The 14864-nt window shown below is 37.7% G+C and overlaps 1 protein-coding gene across 4 annotated transcripts in view; it reads right to left on the minus strand.

Moving 5' to 3' along the window:
* Window positions 1-14864, minus strand: part of ARHGAP15 (Rho GTPase activating protein 15) — a 326436-nt gene that overhangs the window by 53831 nt on the left and 257741 nt on the right. For all 4 annotated transcript variants that reach the window (XM_074828524.1, XM_074828523.1, XM_074828525.1 and 1 more), the window contains one exon: window positions 8234-8368. In XM_074828524.1, coding sequence (XP_074684625.1) covers window positions 8234-8368 — 135 coding nt within the window. The remainder of the gene's footprint in view (window positions 1-8233; window positions 8369-14864) is intronic.

Consider the following 14864-nt stretch of genomic DNA (forward strand, 5'->3'; position numbering starts at 1 on the left):
ACTGCTGTATTTGGTAGCTATTTTGCTCTGTTCATTGCTATCACTATTACTGTTATTGTTATTGTTGTTGTTTGTTGTGTTGCTATTGCACTGTTGTATTAAACCTTTCCTTATTTCAGTCTTGGGGCTTTGTATTTCACTCCCTTTGTGGGGGAGGGGCAGCGGCCGCTTGGTCTCAGACCCCGGCAGGGGCTAAACCACCACAAATATAAACAACTTTTTTGCAAATTGAAGTGAAGCACGCTGCTTCCCAGATGACATTTCCACCAAGCATCCAATGACTCCTCCAGCTTCCCATAAACATTAATGCTCCCAGCACCTGTGTCCCACGGCAGGTAAGAGCCCAGAAAAAACTTCTAGCCTTGCTAGTCCTTGTGCAATCAAGGGCAAGTCACAGTTTTGACATAATCCTGCTTAGTAAGTGCTATTTGCAAGTCCTGGTTTCAAAGTACTATGCTGGACCTACCATGTGCAGCAAAGTTCTTGAAAAAGGTTCTTGCTGAATAGATTACTGCAGATTTGTATCCAATAATTTATTGTGTAAGCATTAAACCATTCATATCACAAACACCTGTGCAAGCCAGTTGGCCTAGTCAATTCTTGTTTAACATTTAATTATGAATATAATTAGCATGAGTTAAGAGACAGGCCAGGCATCCGCAATAAAATTTCCACTATGCTAAAAAAATTATAACTGTAATAACAAAAAAGACTAAGCTGGGGTAGAATATGTCCCTCCTGTGAAAACTTTTGAATGACAGCAAAATCCAAGTACAAATTCTTTTAAAACTTTTTACTTTGATGATAATTGTAAAACCTCCACTAAATTTATAAGACCAAATTATACAGTTATTCTGTTCCTTTAATGTTAAGGCAATTTTCAACACTGACATAACCCTTTCAGTGAGGTTCCTCAGATTCTCTTCTTTTCTTTGAAAGGTAAATTAACTATTTGATGGTGTCACTGGAACACCATGTTAGGTAAAGAACATGGGGGGGGAAAATAATTAAAATATTATTATGAAGTGCTCTTTGCAGCGCAACAGAATTGTATGCTAAGAGAAGAAAAATACCAGTAAATATCTCATTTTAAAGGCAGATGCTCATGTTTAGGGGAAAAAAAAAAAAGCAAAGCCATCAGACTCCCTATGGACAAGTGTTACCTGAACTTCCTTCACAGAGCAAAGCCCTGCAGAGGAGCTAAACCTTCATATGTAGATTTTATTTTAATCTCCCTTCCAACAACTTAGTTAAGACTTTCTAAGCAAAAAGAATAGGGAGAAATATTTTACCTACTAATTTCCTTTTCAGTGTCCTTTATTTCTGAGTATGTTGGGGTATTTTTCACCTCAGAAGAAAAATCTATTCATAGACATACACTCCAATTTAATTTTTTTTTCCTAAAACAGTTGCTTCCAGACCTGACAAGATCTATTTAAAAATGCTGTTGAGCAGAAAGAGTTTGCAACTGTGAAGGGAAGGTCACTGAAAGAGAACTAGGAGGTTACTGGGGCATATTGTTCCTTGACACCTCCTGGGAACAAAAGGCCTGGAATGAACCTCTTTAGTTACCAGTTTGCTGCTATTACAAATATGACAGCCTCCATTTACATCTTCAGTGGAGGTAAGCTTTCTTACTACATTGAATTTGAGTGGAGATTGTGCTAGAATATGGTAGCTACAACGGTTGGGAATGTTACAGCTTAAATATATTTGTAGCCAGTTTGTACACCTCTCGTGCAATACAGTACTTTAAACAGCACTTTCTGATCTATTTTTTGTTTTACTTATTGGTTTCACTCGGGATGATCATATACACTTTTTGTCTGTGTTTTGTTAACACCTATAGATTAGAAACCTCTTCTAGTTTCTCTGTGTCCTATATAATCTAAGAATCTCTTCTAAAATGTGAGGGTTTTTCATTCTATTCCAGTATCAGTTAACCATTCCCGAATCAGAATTTCACACAACTTTCCAGATAAGGTTTAAAAAAGCTTTTTAAAATGGATTTAATATTTCTCAATCTCCACTGAAAATACCTAGTACCACTTTCTGAATGAGCTGTTATAATTATTGTTAGTTTTATTGTGCTTGGGAGAATACACACATCTACAAATATACCATACACATATTCATATAATTATATGGATGGATATCCCTGAGATCACACTACCCATAAAATCATTCTTTTTTTAAGAAATCTTTTAAAGAGTTTCACCTCAACTTTTGAATACTTATTTTGACATATTTTTTGTTCTGTTCACATTTAGTTTATGGATTTCTACTGCCTTCTGATACTTATATTTGGCCAAAAAGGTATTAATTGTGATTTATTATGTGAGATATATTGTGGTGACCTTGGATTTGTTTATAAATCACCATGTTCACATGTAATTGAGGCTTTCTGATGCCATGCCAAGCCCCAAAACTTCCTTGGACAAGTAAATGGAGGATAGGAAAACGATTTCAATAGGAGGCTCGCCAACTGTGAATCTGAAGGCAGTTTGATTAGGACTCGAAGCCCACAGATTGAGATTATGACAGAAATTTGCATAATGCCAGAGACTGATAAGATTTGGTTTCTCAGGAACCTATTACGTGATGATGTTAAGAGACTGTCATGGATTTCTTACAGTGCAATATGCTGACTTGTCTTTCCAAGACGAGTTGGCCTTGAGCCTTGTTCTTTGTAAGCCTCGAGTGAGGTTTCTTTAGATGTCTTTTGAAAATCTCTTTAGACATCTTTTGTAACTTTCCACCAAGATGATACAAGGATGTTATGACTGTCAGAATAAATGAATGTATTTACTTCCTTTCTGTTTCCCAGCTACTATTTTCATAACACTGCATAGTAGTTCAGAGCAGGTCCTTGCTACACTATGTTTTCAACCAGTGTAGCTCTGTTCTTCAATCATGATTATGTATTGATGACTAGATTTGTTTAGTGCCTCCTGACACAGGTCTTTTTTTTCTGACTTTGGTGCAGACAGCTTCCGTGCACACTCCTCAAAAGCTGCATTATTCAGTGCAAAATTTGCTATGGCCTGCTGAAGACCAAAGCGTGATCATTGCCCAGGTAGATGTGAGTTTCTGCAACATGTTGTCTCAAGCCACACAGGCAGTGGGTTCTTGGGGAAACTTTCTAAAGCAGGACTAGAGCCCAAGTTCAGAGAAAACCTTTTTACCGATGCCAGCCATCCTGGAGATGAAGGCAGCTGACCGGCATGGAGAAGACTGACAACTACTGATAGCACTGCTAGTTTTTGTGGGCTTAAAAATAGTCTATCAATCTCAGGAAAGAAGAGTTTATTCTTTTGCTGTGTTATCACAGTAGATTTTGTCAGACAAGACCAGTCAATACCAGTATCTCATACCAGCAAAACTAATAAATATTTTATCTAACATCTTTCAATAACCAAAAGAGTTATAAAACTCTATCATGTGTAAGATGCTAAATAACCATCTTCACTTTCCATATAGTAGGGTAACACATAACATTATAGGATTGATAGGAATGACATGTGAATTCTGCTTAGCATGCACCAGGAGACCCTAATTGGTATATTGAAAAGATATGTGTGAAATCAGTTGAAAAAAGTGTTAATGGTCTATCAGAGCAATCAAAAAACAAACAAAAAAAAAAACCAAAAAAAAAAAAAACCAGAAAGAAATCCTGATCTTGAAAAAACAAAAATTATATGAGTATCTAATGTGGACCTTAGGTAGTGTCTAGGCACTTAAATTCACCATTATAATTCTGAAAAACCTTATTCAGCTGCCATCTATCCCTGGAGATGTATAAGCTAATTAGATGCTGTGACTGTGGCCTTCGAAGAACTTTAGGTGCCTATGGCTCTACTTTTCCCCATGCAGAGAAATGCTTCCTTTCCTGCCAGAGCTGAAAAGTTTGAGCTCCAGAGATGGGGTATTACTTTGCCTAAATTTCTGGGGAGGCTTGATCCTGTGGGGGATTGCCAGGACCTAAGACACATCTGCTAACTAGATCTGGTGCCCCACAAATACTGTCCCTTCTCCAGGGACTCTGCGGCTGAAGTGGATCCTGTGTTTTCTGTTCCTCATACTGAAGCCTGAGCTATCTCATATTAGATTGTGGATTCCACTTGAAAGACTGCAAGTCAGATTTTGTAATACTATATTTTATTAATCTCATTCCTGTGTTCATCTGCCTGAAGTGGGAAGCCCACAGCAGTAGCGGATACCTTCATTCAGAAAACCATCTGCAGAAGAATCATAATTCTGGCAAAAAGATTTCTATTTAGAGTATACACATACATATACATCTGTCTCTGTGTGTGTGCACATTTTAAACAATAAATCACCTATTTATCTATAGTACTTATGTGACACCTATTAAATTCATATTAGAGATAAGGAACTGAAATGAAGGCATAATCACCAGACCTCATTGAAAAAATCTTTCCAGTGTAGTAATCTTTCCAACCTGTTGCAGAGAAAATCAAAGACCTGAACTCAAGCCTTCCAAACCAGAGACAGATGTTGCAGCTTTGGGAACTTGGTGGAATTTTCCTTTGTGGAATATCAGTAGGGTTTTTTTCTGTAACTGCAGTTGGACAGATGCACTGTCTATACAGCTTTCTCCAGCTGAAAAGATCTGGAAGAACTAGTTGGTATTTGAATATTTCCTATGCTGTGGATATCAGCCATCATTTCACAGAAGACTAGTAGACAAATTTCCTTTTTTCCATGCCTTCTGCCTGAGACCTTTCAAGAATACTAGTTCAATTAAAATAAAGATTTATAATCAACTAACACATTTACCTGCTAATATTTCTTAACAGATTTTGGGGGTAAACTTATTTTTTGCTTCAGTGGCTGAAGTCCTGGCATAAGTTTGTATGGCCATGCGAGTTGAGTTCTGTAAATAAGGTGATTAAGTGTTTCAGTTATTGGCACTTCTACCACCTTACTCACATGAAGCACAATTTTACTTGCAGACAATCTGTTGAACCACGTCTGTTGATCTTCCAGAAAATCAATAGAACTATTTGCGGTGCTAAGTAATTTAAGTGTGGCTGAACCTGACTTCATAGCAGCATTTGAGCACACTTTAGAAGAGCATATTTCATCCAAAATACCACAAAATGACTTCCCAGTAATATACTAGACAAAGTCCTTGAAAAAAATTGCTTTCCAAATCCTAAGAAACAAAATTAGTATTAGGTCAGAGGTCTTGTGGCCTTCCATTTATCATTTATAATTTCTCCAATATAAGCTATATGGACAGTAATTATCCAGCTTCAGCCTGGCAAAATTCTGAGATTCTATAATACTCTGAATTATCTTCTAATATTCTGGTCATATCTAAATTGTTCTAATATTATGACCATATCTAAAGTTATTTATAGGGGAAATTGAAGGTGGAGAGCAAGCACTTTGACTAATACATGGTACTGCAAAATTTTGTTCCCATACACATGACAGAGATGTTAATTAAAATGGCATCATCCAGGAAAAGTAATATTAAGCTCGCTATGGACTTTTTCACATAATCTTTAAAAAAACATCAGCATGAGTAGTCCATGGCACCTCTTGTGCACTCATTCTTCCTGAAACTTTTAGCTAAATGACTAAATCCCCAAGAAATGTTATCAGTAACTTGTTACTACCTACTACAGATCAGTTTTTAGACCACTTCATCTTACTTACCAAATGTATGGCTCTGACTAAGGGGTGATCCGTGCCAGACCAGGGATATAATCATCGTGGCAGTGTGGGGATGTGTCCTAATTACTTTTTTCCTAGTTATCATCAGGTTGGTTTATTTCTGGCATTGTTAAGTGCTCCTTCTAACTGTATTGCACGCCCATGCCCTGCATGCTAATAATTCCCATTTTTGAAGAACAGATAGAAAAGACAGAGACTGAAGAGCATCTTTTTCACAACAACCTGAAGAAGGGAAATTTTCTAACAGCTTAGTACTGACCAGGCAGAGTAATTAGCACAAAGTGGCCAAAGAATTAGCTGCAATGGAAATTATATTGAAGTAAAGGAATTTTTTACTTTGCCTCAGCACTATTAACACACAGAAGAGCTACAAAAACACTGAAAACACCTAATTGTTGTTTATAGACATTTTTAAGGTAGAGTTGGTAAGAATACGAATTTGTAGATACTACAGCAGTAAAGGCAAAATAAAGAGAAGATTGATTGGAAATCATAGATTACTTTAGACAGTTGGATTAGGTAGAAATCACCCTGATGTGCAGTAAAGTAAGCAACAGGAATTAGGGTTTTGAAACAGTGAAAAGCATGTCTTAGAGTGCTAGCATTTTCTTCCTAGGAATAAACTGTCTTAAAATCCCTCTATAAATGACTGTTCATTAGCCTATCAATGTGTATAATGGCTCTCAAAATCATAATAAGAATTAATAATAGTTCAAATAGCAGAAAGGGACATTAATTTCTCATTCATGAATATTAATGTTTTAGTGACAGTCTCTTCCCGACATGCTTTCAAACTCTTAATTCACAAGTCTATTACCAGTTACCTGTTATTTTTACTACCAAAAACCTCCCCACCAGGCCACCAAAAGATTTCAAGTCACCCTGATGTGGATCCTCACAGAGAGGATGAGAGCAGAAGACAGCATGAAGGATGAGATCATGGTGTCCTGATAATATTCGTCAGAATACAATAGTGTTTGCTCAGCCAAAACGTACACCAAAAGGTAATGAAAAGCAGCAATAAAGGGGAGAAATACTATATTTAGCCTCAGAAGACCAGTATGATGGTGGATTATCAGGAAGAGCAATTGATAATGGCAGAAGATTGGTATTAAACACTCAACTGCAGAATAAGGTGCCTAAGAAGAGAGGTGACTGGCATGCCGGGCTGTGCCCCATGAATTGACTGCATCTACTTAAGGCACTGCATTTCCTCCTTTCCAGGAGGACATAGCTGGTGGGTGCAGAACCACCTGAAGGGCACGTTCAAGTGCTGGTGCTTCAATGAGCATCTTATCTCAGTGCATCGCAGAAACTGAAACTGAACAGTAAGAAATTCTTTACTGTTTCTCCCCTCTCAGCACTGCAGAGACTGTGCAACAGGAACTTGGGAGATGATGTTCTCCATCTAGTTTCCATGTGCTTTGAAAGGAGAAGAAAGTGAGCTGCCAAGAATAAACTTTCAGGTAATGCATTTCTTTACGTTGTGTATTTAACTGCACCGCACCTCTAAATAACCGAGAAGGGAAGGATCTTGTGAGATGTATTTAACCTCATTATATCTGATGCTGGGTCTTGAAAAGCTTTAGTTGAACTAAAGACTCTTATGAATATAAAATCAAAGTGAGCCGTACATTAAGGGTTTCATATTCTCTGACAGCTGCGCATGTGCACACACAGCTCTCATTAACAGTAATGGCAAATATGCATGCCCATCATTCAGAAAACAGATCTCCAAGTACTTTATTGGGTTTGGCTTTTTCCTAGAGATTTTTCTCTATTGGACCTTTAATTAATCTCCTACTAGGCTTTTCCCCTTTAAGCTATCCCTCTCTCCCCCCCTTCTTTCCAATGGGAGTAAAACCCCACATCACTTTGTTTTTTGTCAAGTTTTTCCAAGCCGAGACAGTTTTACAAAATGCACCTGCATATATTAAATACAGAGAGGGTTTGCAGCACACAAACCACAGACACATGTAACAGAATAAATGCCTTGGACTTTGAAAATACTTTTGATGCTTGTCAACTTAAAAAAAAAAAGAGCAAAGGTAGATATGAAAATGAGAACATAAATGCTTTTGCATTCTTTTTGTGATCACTGCAAGGCAAGAGTCTGCAACCTTGTGGAACAAAACACACGCATTTCATTCTGATTAACATAAAGACAGCCCCTTCTAACATGATTCACAATTATTAGTCTCTCTCTTGTGTTTGGGGATATATGGATTATCAGCCTAGCATATTTTGAATACATACACATTTTAATTCCTTTCCTAAACCATTTTAGGCACTACAGTTAAATCGCACACACAAAATTTATAGATCAATAATTTGATATTTTTTTCTGCAGTGAAGTAACTAAATGCTGTAGGAGATAAAAGGCAGTCAAAAACAATAAAAAGGCAGGATCACGGATAATGGAAGGTAAGTCAGCTTTGAGATGCCTCTGTTCTTCTATTTTTAAGTTTATTATTATTTTTATATAACAGGCTATTTCACTAGCTTCTACTGTATCTGATGTACTTACTTATCGCCTCCACAAACTGTTCAAAGAAGCAGTATGGGAACAGCGGCTCAGGCAGCTCTCTGAAAAACATCTTGAGTGCTCCGGTGACAACGTGGATGTCCTCCCACTGGCTGTCGTCCAAATTCAGCTTCTCTTCTGGGAAAACACGAGGAGAAATGGAACAACTGGTTTTAATGAAACAATTACAAGACACTAATTATTATGTTAATGTTTGCCTACTATCATCAGCAACCGTTAACAGCCTTCTGCACCTAGAGGTTTGGTGCTGTGCATGTTTTTTTTTTCTTTTTTTTTTTTTTTTGTAGGAAGAGAACATTTTCAATGGAATACCATCTGTAGGAATGCAGCTAACAAAAAACAAGAGACACAAAGAGACAGTACCATTGACACAGTATGTCAGATACATTTATTCCCATAATGCATCAGTATGAAAATTAGCATCACAGCTCAACATGATTCAAAGCTATTTGGTTTTGAGGCCGAGGGGCTAAGAGTTGCCAACGATGGCCGGCTCAAGGGACCGGCCTAAAGGCCTTGCTGAGCCAACAGGAGACATATGCTAAACATGGCAATAGAAAATGAGTTATTGCTTTACATGTGTTAGCCTTGCTATGTACAAGGGAATAATGGGTAACGCTTTTCTCCTTTTTTTGCCTGAATGTAATGTCAGCAAGGAATAGAGTACTGTGAGAGAAAGGATATTAATTCCTTCTTACTGCTTCAAAAATATTTTGTTTGGTTTTCATCTCTGGGAGGAAGATTTGCCCAGCAACAATATTAGACAGACCCCTGTTGGCCTACCTAGGCTATGCAAAGCTGTCAAAAATGATAACACAGTAAAGACAAACCACAAGTGCTTACAAAACTGTTTTGCAAACAAAAAAAAATGTTTTCTTTTGAAGCTTGACTGAGCTAAGGAATTTAAATATAAAAGAAACTAAATGCTAAAATAGAGTTTCTAATAAAAATAAAACAAGATTGGATGATTATTCTATTTTTCTTTGGTTTGTTTTTTTCTTTTTAATTCTAGTAGTGTGATACTATTAGAACATAATAAACAGTGAGATCATAATCCATATAAAACTCTAGGAAAGTGCAAATCCTTATTAGTCCAAATTAAAATGACACACACTTTCTCCAAGTTCTGTTACTCCAAAAACGGAGAGAAAAAATGCTTTTTTCACATGTGCTATGATTCTCTTTTTTAGAAAATTTCAGTCTGAATGCAAATCAGGGGCCAACCATGAAAACTACTGAACAAATTTAATTTGAAGCAACATAATCCTGAAATGTTTTACTAAATGTCACTGAAATTTCATGTTTAGCAATTCGGCTGGCTTCAAGAGCAGCCTCTTTATTGAACTGTTGTCAAACAAAATGGTAAAATTATTGGAGACACATGGACACCCACAACTCCACATCCCTGGTACTTTAATGTGATAGTTTTCTCACTATAGAGTTCACTTTTGGACAGAAAATCTTATTCAAAATGGAGTCGTCTTTCAACTTTTATTTAATAAATGTATTAAAGGCTTTCTAAATTTCTGGATTCAGGAAATGTGTACAAATAAAGGAATGGACCCAGTTCCTTAACTTGTAGTAATGTGAGACAAAGCTGGAACAAAGGCTGACTTGTGCACTTCATTTAGTTGTCTTGCTTGCTTCTTTGGTTTCAAGACTTTTTTTTTTTTTTTTTTTTTTTTCCCATTGAATTACCTCAATCATAAAAGTAATGATTTGATCTCAAATGAGTTACCAGAGGGGATCTTCTTTAGACTCTGAGATCATATTTGATTGATCGTATTTCAACAATTAGCCTTTTATTTTGCCACACACTATTGAACTAGATCGACAGCATCTTAGCAGGCCAGCTTTAAACAGTCAACTGTTAACAATAGCATCAAAAAGAGAGACCTGATGGGGTTTACTGTCACTTTAAAGAACAGGGTGGGTTTTCACATTGTTGAAATCTGTCAGATATTTTGAAATGTCCCTCTCACTATGGTGCCACACCCCCTGCGTGCCCTTATAATAAAATTGGTTTTACTCCTGATTAAATCATTTTCTCCCTACCCACTACCATACTTCTCATAATGGACCTGTGTGCTCTACAGCTGGTGTTCTTCCCATGGTACCAATTCTTACTTTATCTTTTAAGCACTTTGCTGCTAAGATCTCATGCAGAGTGCTTATGTTTTGTTAAGAGCTTCATTCTTAGAGAAATAGCTTAACACATGTTCTAAAAATGTTGTACAACTTATTGCTTAAAACACATTTAGAAAATGTATAAGTACTGTAGCTTTGGCACAGAACTTTAAGTAGAAACCTTAAAAAAAAAAAACAACTTGTTTTTGCCATGCATTTGTCTTAAATGTCTAAAGTGGAATGCTTGACTTCTAAGGCTTTATAGAGACTTATCTTACCAGATTTTTGCACCATTTCCAGCTCTTCAAGGAAACGTGTTAGGAATGTATCATCGTGAAAGCAAAGGGTGTCAATTTTCCCTCTAGCAATAAGAGAGTTTTTAAAAATGTTTGCTAGAAGGAACAAATGCCAAGTCAAAAAAAAAATTAAAAAGAAAATAGAAGTCCATTCAGTGCAAGACTCTCGTTTGGTTCCCACTGGTTGGAATCGCTCGCATACCATGGTGATAGGGCCATAAACAAACACACATATGACTTTCAGGCTAGGTTTAAGGAGAGGACCTGACTTTTTGGCTTTACTCAGACATATTTCTTATTGGGGTGCTTTGCTTACATAAAGATTAAGTCCCAAATCTGGTATTTAAACTTGACAGTCAAGGACTGCTTTCAGTCAGGAGATACTGTATCTGGGAAGATGCTCAAAATCTCACAGTCCTAAAAATTTGCTTTAACTTGTCAGTAGTACTTGATTAGTTCAACCATCACTGCCAGTTGATATCATATATCTTAGATACAGACACAAATATGCCCAGAAAATCCCATAAAATTTATGTTAATACTCAGGCTGAAAATATAAAGACCACATTAAGGAAAAAAAAAATAGTGCGGGCACTTGTCAAGGTTATTAGTTAAAAGAAATCAATATACAATACATTTCTGAAGGGAATGTGTGTTTTACTGTGTTATTATTCTTAGTAAATCAGCCTTTTCAGCAATACACATTTTTAATGGCACTTGCAGTGTCTGCAGTAGAACCAAATGGGAGTTCAGCTTTGGTTTAAGCATACCATCATAAGGTTATCCTGTTCAAAACGGAAGAAGGTAATCTATGGAAAGATCAGCTAAAGACAAAAAAAAAGAAAATATGAAAATCAACCAAGGCAGTCCAGAGAGCTCAGTTTTGAAAGAAAATGGATGTGGTTCCTCTAACCACACGCCCTGCCTGGTATGTAGACTAGTCTCTAGGAGCAAAATACAGACATTTGAGAGCACTGCTCATTCATTTTTCTTTTAAGATAATTTATACAAGTATTTTCCCAGCTATATACTGTCTTTTGCCTGTGCTGCCATTAAATCCTGGAGCACCATGTTCAAAAGTCCTACTTCACTTTGGGTATTACATGTTCCTGCAAGTGGTCTCATGGATGACCCCAAATCACATGGAAAGAAATCTCTGCAAACACAACTAGCAGCGCCTGCTCTGCTATGGAGGTTGTACCCTCAAAAAAATGTATAAAGACTTTGGTGAGATGTGCCTTATTGGGTCTCACACTGTAATCTCTTTGCTAACATCACTGCCTTTTTCATCGTTTCCCTGCTGTGTCTGCACACGCCAGCACTGGGATGGCAATGCCCCGCACAGTGGACACTTGGGCACAACAGCTGCCACCTCTGTACTCCCCTATAAACCTTTTGGCATTTGGGTTTTAATCAACCCCCAACTCCAGCGTGTGAATCCTCAGAGCACTGGAGACTCCATCCCAGGGGCCAGCACATATGCTGAGGGAGATCTCCCCTGGAGAAAGTCCTGCACAGCACTGTTAAATAATGCATACAATTTCCCTCACATCAAAATCTTTGCAGGAGAGCTGGGTGTGCACAATGCATTCCCAGTTGGCTGAAAGCTTGGGAAACTTGCTGGACTCACTCATCCCAATAGGCAGTTTACTAGCGAGAGATACAAACCAGAGTCCTGTGGTTGAACGAGGAAAAGAAAATTCCTCTTGCACTTACTAGGAAAAGACAAACTGTCCAGTGTCATTCCTCTTCTATCTCAAACTTGAAGACACCTCTTTTTTTTTTTTTTTTTTTAAATGGTTATATTCTTCAGAAATAATTTGCTTGCCATTCATGGTCTTCAATAAGACAGAAAAGAAAGAATATACACAAGCAGAAGTTCTTTGCTTGCATTGGCACGCTCCATCACAAAATCCCTTTGTGAGGGCTGTTCTCGTGACTGACAGCACAAATATTAATTTGTACACTGAAAGGTATGCGTGTTCGAAAGCTGTACCTGCATTTTACAAGCCACAGCTTCTCTGATCCCTAGTGCAGAGACATAGCAGCCTTCTTGGGGGAAACAGCTTCTTTCAAAGTGATCACACTCAATTTAGAGCAATAATAGCGTGCAGAGATGTCTGGAGACATGACAGCAATGGGAGGTTGTGAGGTGGTGAAGGCTTTTGCTCATCATATGACAAGGAGCTCACCCTGTGGCAATGCAGCACATGATGCTTAGCTTCCTCCCCTGCCAGTAAATCCTGTCCTGACATTGTATTTTATAGAAACACTCCAAAGTACATACAATGCCTTCAACTTTTATTAAATAGTACAGCAGAAGCCTCAACTGATGCAAAGCAATACTCTCCTCATTCAGACAGATTTTTGTGAGTTCTCTCTCAGCTAAGTAGTTCTTATTCTTCTTCTTTCCCTTGCTAGGTTTGGGAGATCCACTGTCCGGCTGCACTCAACACGCGGTCCTTCACTTCCAAGAGTGTTTAAACAAATCAAAAAAAACATCAGCTAAGCAAATAATGAAATTTTTTACACAGTGTATTTCTAAGCAGCTTCTGCTGAATCCATCTAATGTTACCATTGATGAATTAGCAAGGATGTAGTCAGTAAAAGAAAGCTTGCATGTATTACTCCTTCTCTGCTAGAGGAACATGGCATGCCCTCTTAACAGAAAATTTAAGCCATGATGTTATAATGTCTGAACATTTGTTTATTATTGGAGTGCCCATTTCCATGGAGCCCAGGCACAAATTACTGAGCAACTTAAGCTAAAAAGCAGAACATCTCTATGTGCATCCAGAGTGCTGTTTATTCCAATTCTCTGAAATGACAGTTCGCTGACCTGGGGGCATGCTGGAACAACCAAGTACCGCTAACTTAAATCTCAATCTGTGCCAGAAAAATAAAAGATTTCTGTGCTTGGGCACACTGGGTCATATTCATCCTCGCATAATTCCACAGAAGTCCACAGAGTAAGAGAGGGATGAACTATCTCATTGTTTCTGGGAAAAAGATCCAGTACATTCGAGAAGTTCAGAAATGGTACATCATGAAAGCATGCAGAGCAGTTCAAAGGTTTAGAAAAGTGGTCAGCTAGTGACGCCATTGAGTCGGGGAAATTTCTATGTTATTAGTTGCTGTTTGATACTGGAAGCATAAAAATATACAGTGGTACTGAAAGGGGAATACTTTTGGTAGCTAGAAACAGGTATCATCACTAAGATACTCTTATACATCATTCACGGCCAATATCTGCTACAGGGTTAGATGACAGTGATATTAGTTCTGACTTAGCATGTTCTATCATTGTGATTTGAAGCAATAATTACTGTAATAGGATTATAATTACAAGTGCTTTTAAAATTCATTAAATTTAGCTGAATCAACTATTCCGTATGGGAAAAGGAGTGATTTTAAATATAGAATATTTCCCTCAAAATGCAGCTGAAAGCTCCTTAAGAATAAATAGACCACCTGTCTAGACCACATACTTCTGTGAGAGGCTCGCTCGGAGGTGACTTGTTAACAAAGAGTAGGAGCAGGCGTACATAGCCTGAACCACTGAACCTGCAGGGTCAAATTATTCCTTCCTTCAGGGTCAAAGAAATACTCAGATGCCCCCAAGGGTTTAAAGAAAGAGATAAGGAAAGAGCACGGAGGAATTCCCACCCAGCTCATCCTCTCCTACGGTGCGGAGGTTTCTTGGCCTCAGAGTACCAAGGTTGCCCAAGCACAAGGATGGGCCTTGGCAGACTTTCTGTAACTCAAAGAAATTAAATTGCTATGTTGAGTGAAAATTACATTTGTCTTGCAGTGGTAAGACTCTGTTCTCCATCTAATTCTCTCTACTTTGTTGTTGAGCAGTAACTTCAGCTTCTTCCTAGGACTTAAAGCACACATTTTGTTTTTCTTTCTGTTTATTCTTCCCTCTTTATTCTGAACCAGACTGATGACTTTCTCTTTTTCTCTGTGCCAGCTAATGGATTTTATTCCATTTTCTAGGTGGATGCTAGTATTTCTGTTTCATATATCCAAGACTGCAGAACACAAACATCAAATACTTGCCTAGATCAGGAACTTACTTTTCATGATACGTTTTACGATTCAAAAGCAAAAGTCCATTCTGAATTCTGCTTTCGACTTCATCTTCCTTGCTTAGTCGTATGTTGTGTATACATATATTAGTCAAGGTA

Source organism: Strix aluco, chromosome 6 (genome assembly GCF_031877795.1).
Source record: "Strix aluco isolate bStrAlu1 chromosome 6, bStrAlu1.hap1, whole genome shotgun sequence".
Taxonomy (NCBI): Eukaryota; Metazoa; Chordata; class Aves; order Strigiformes; family Strigidae; genus Strix; species Strix aluco.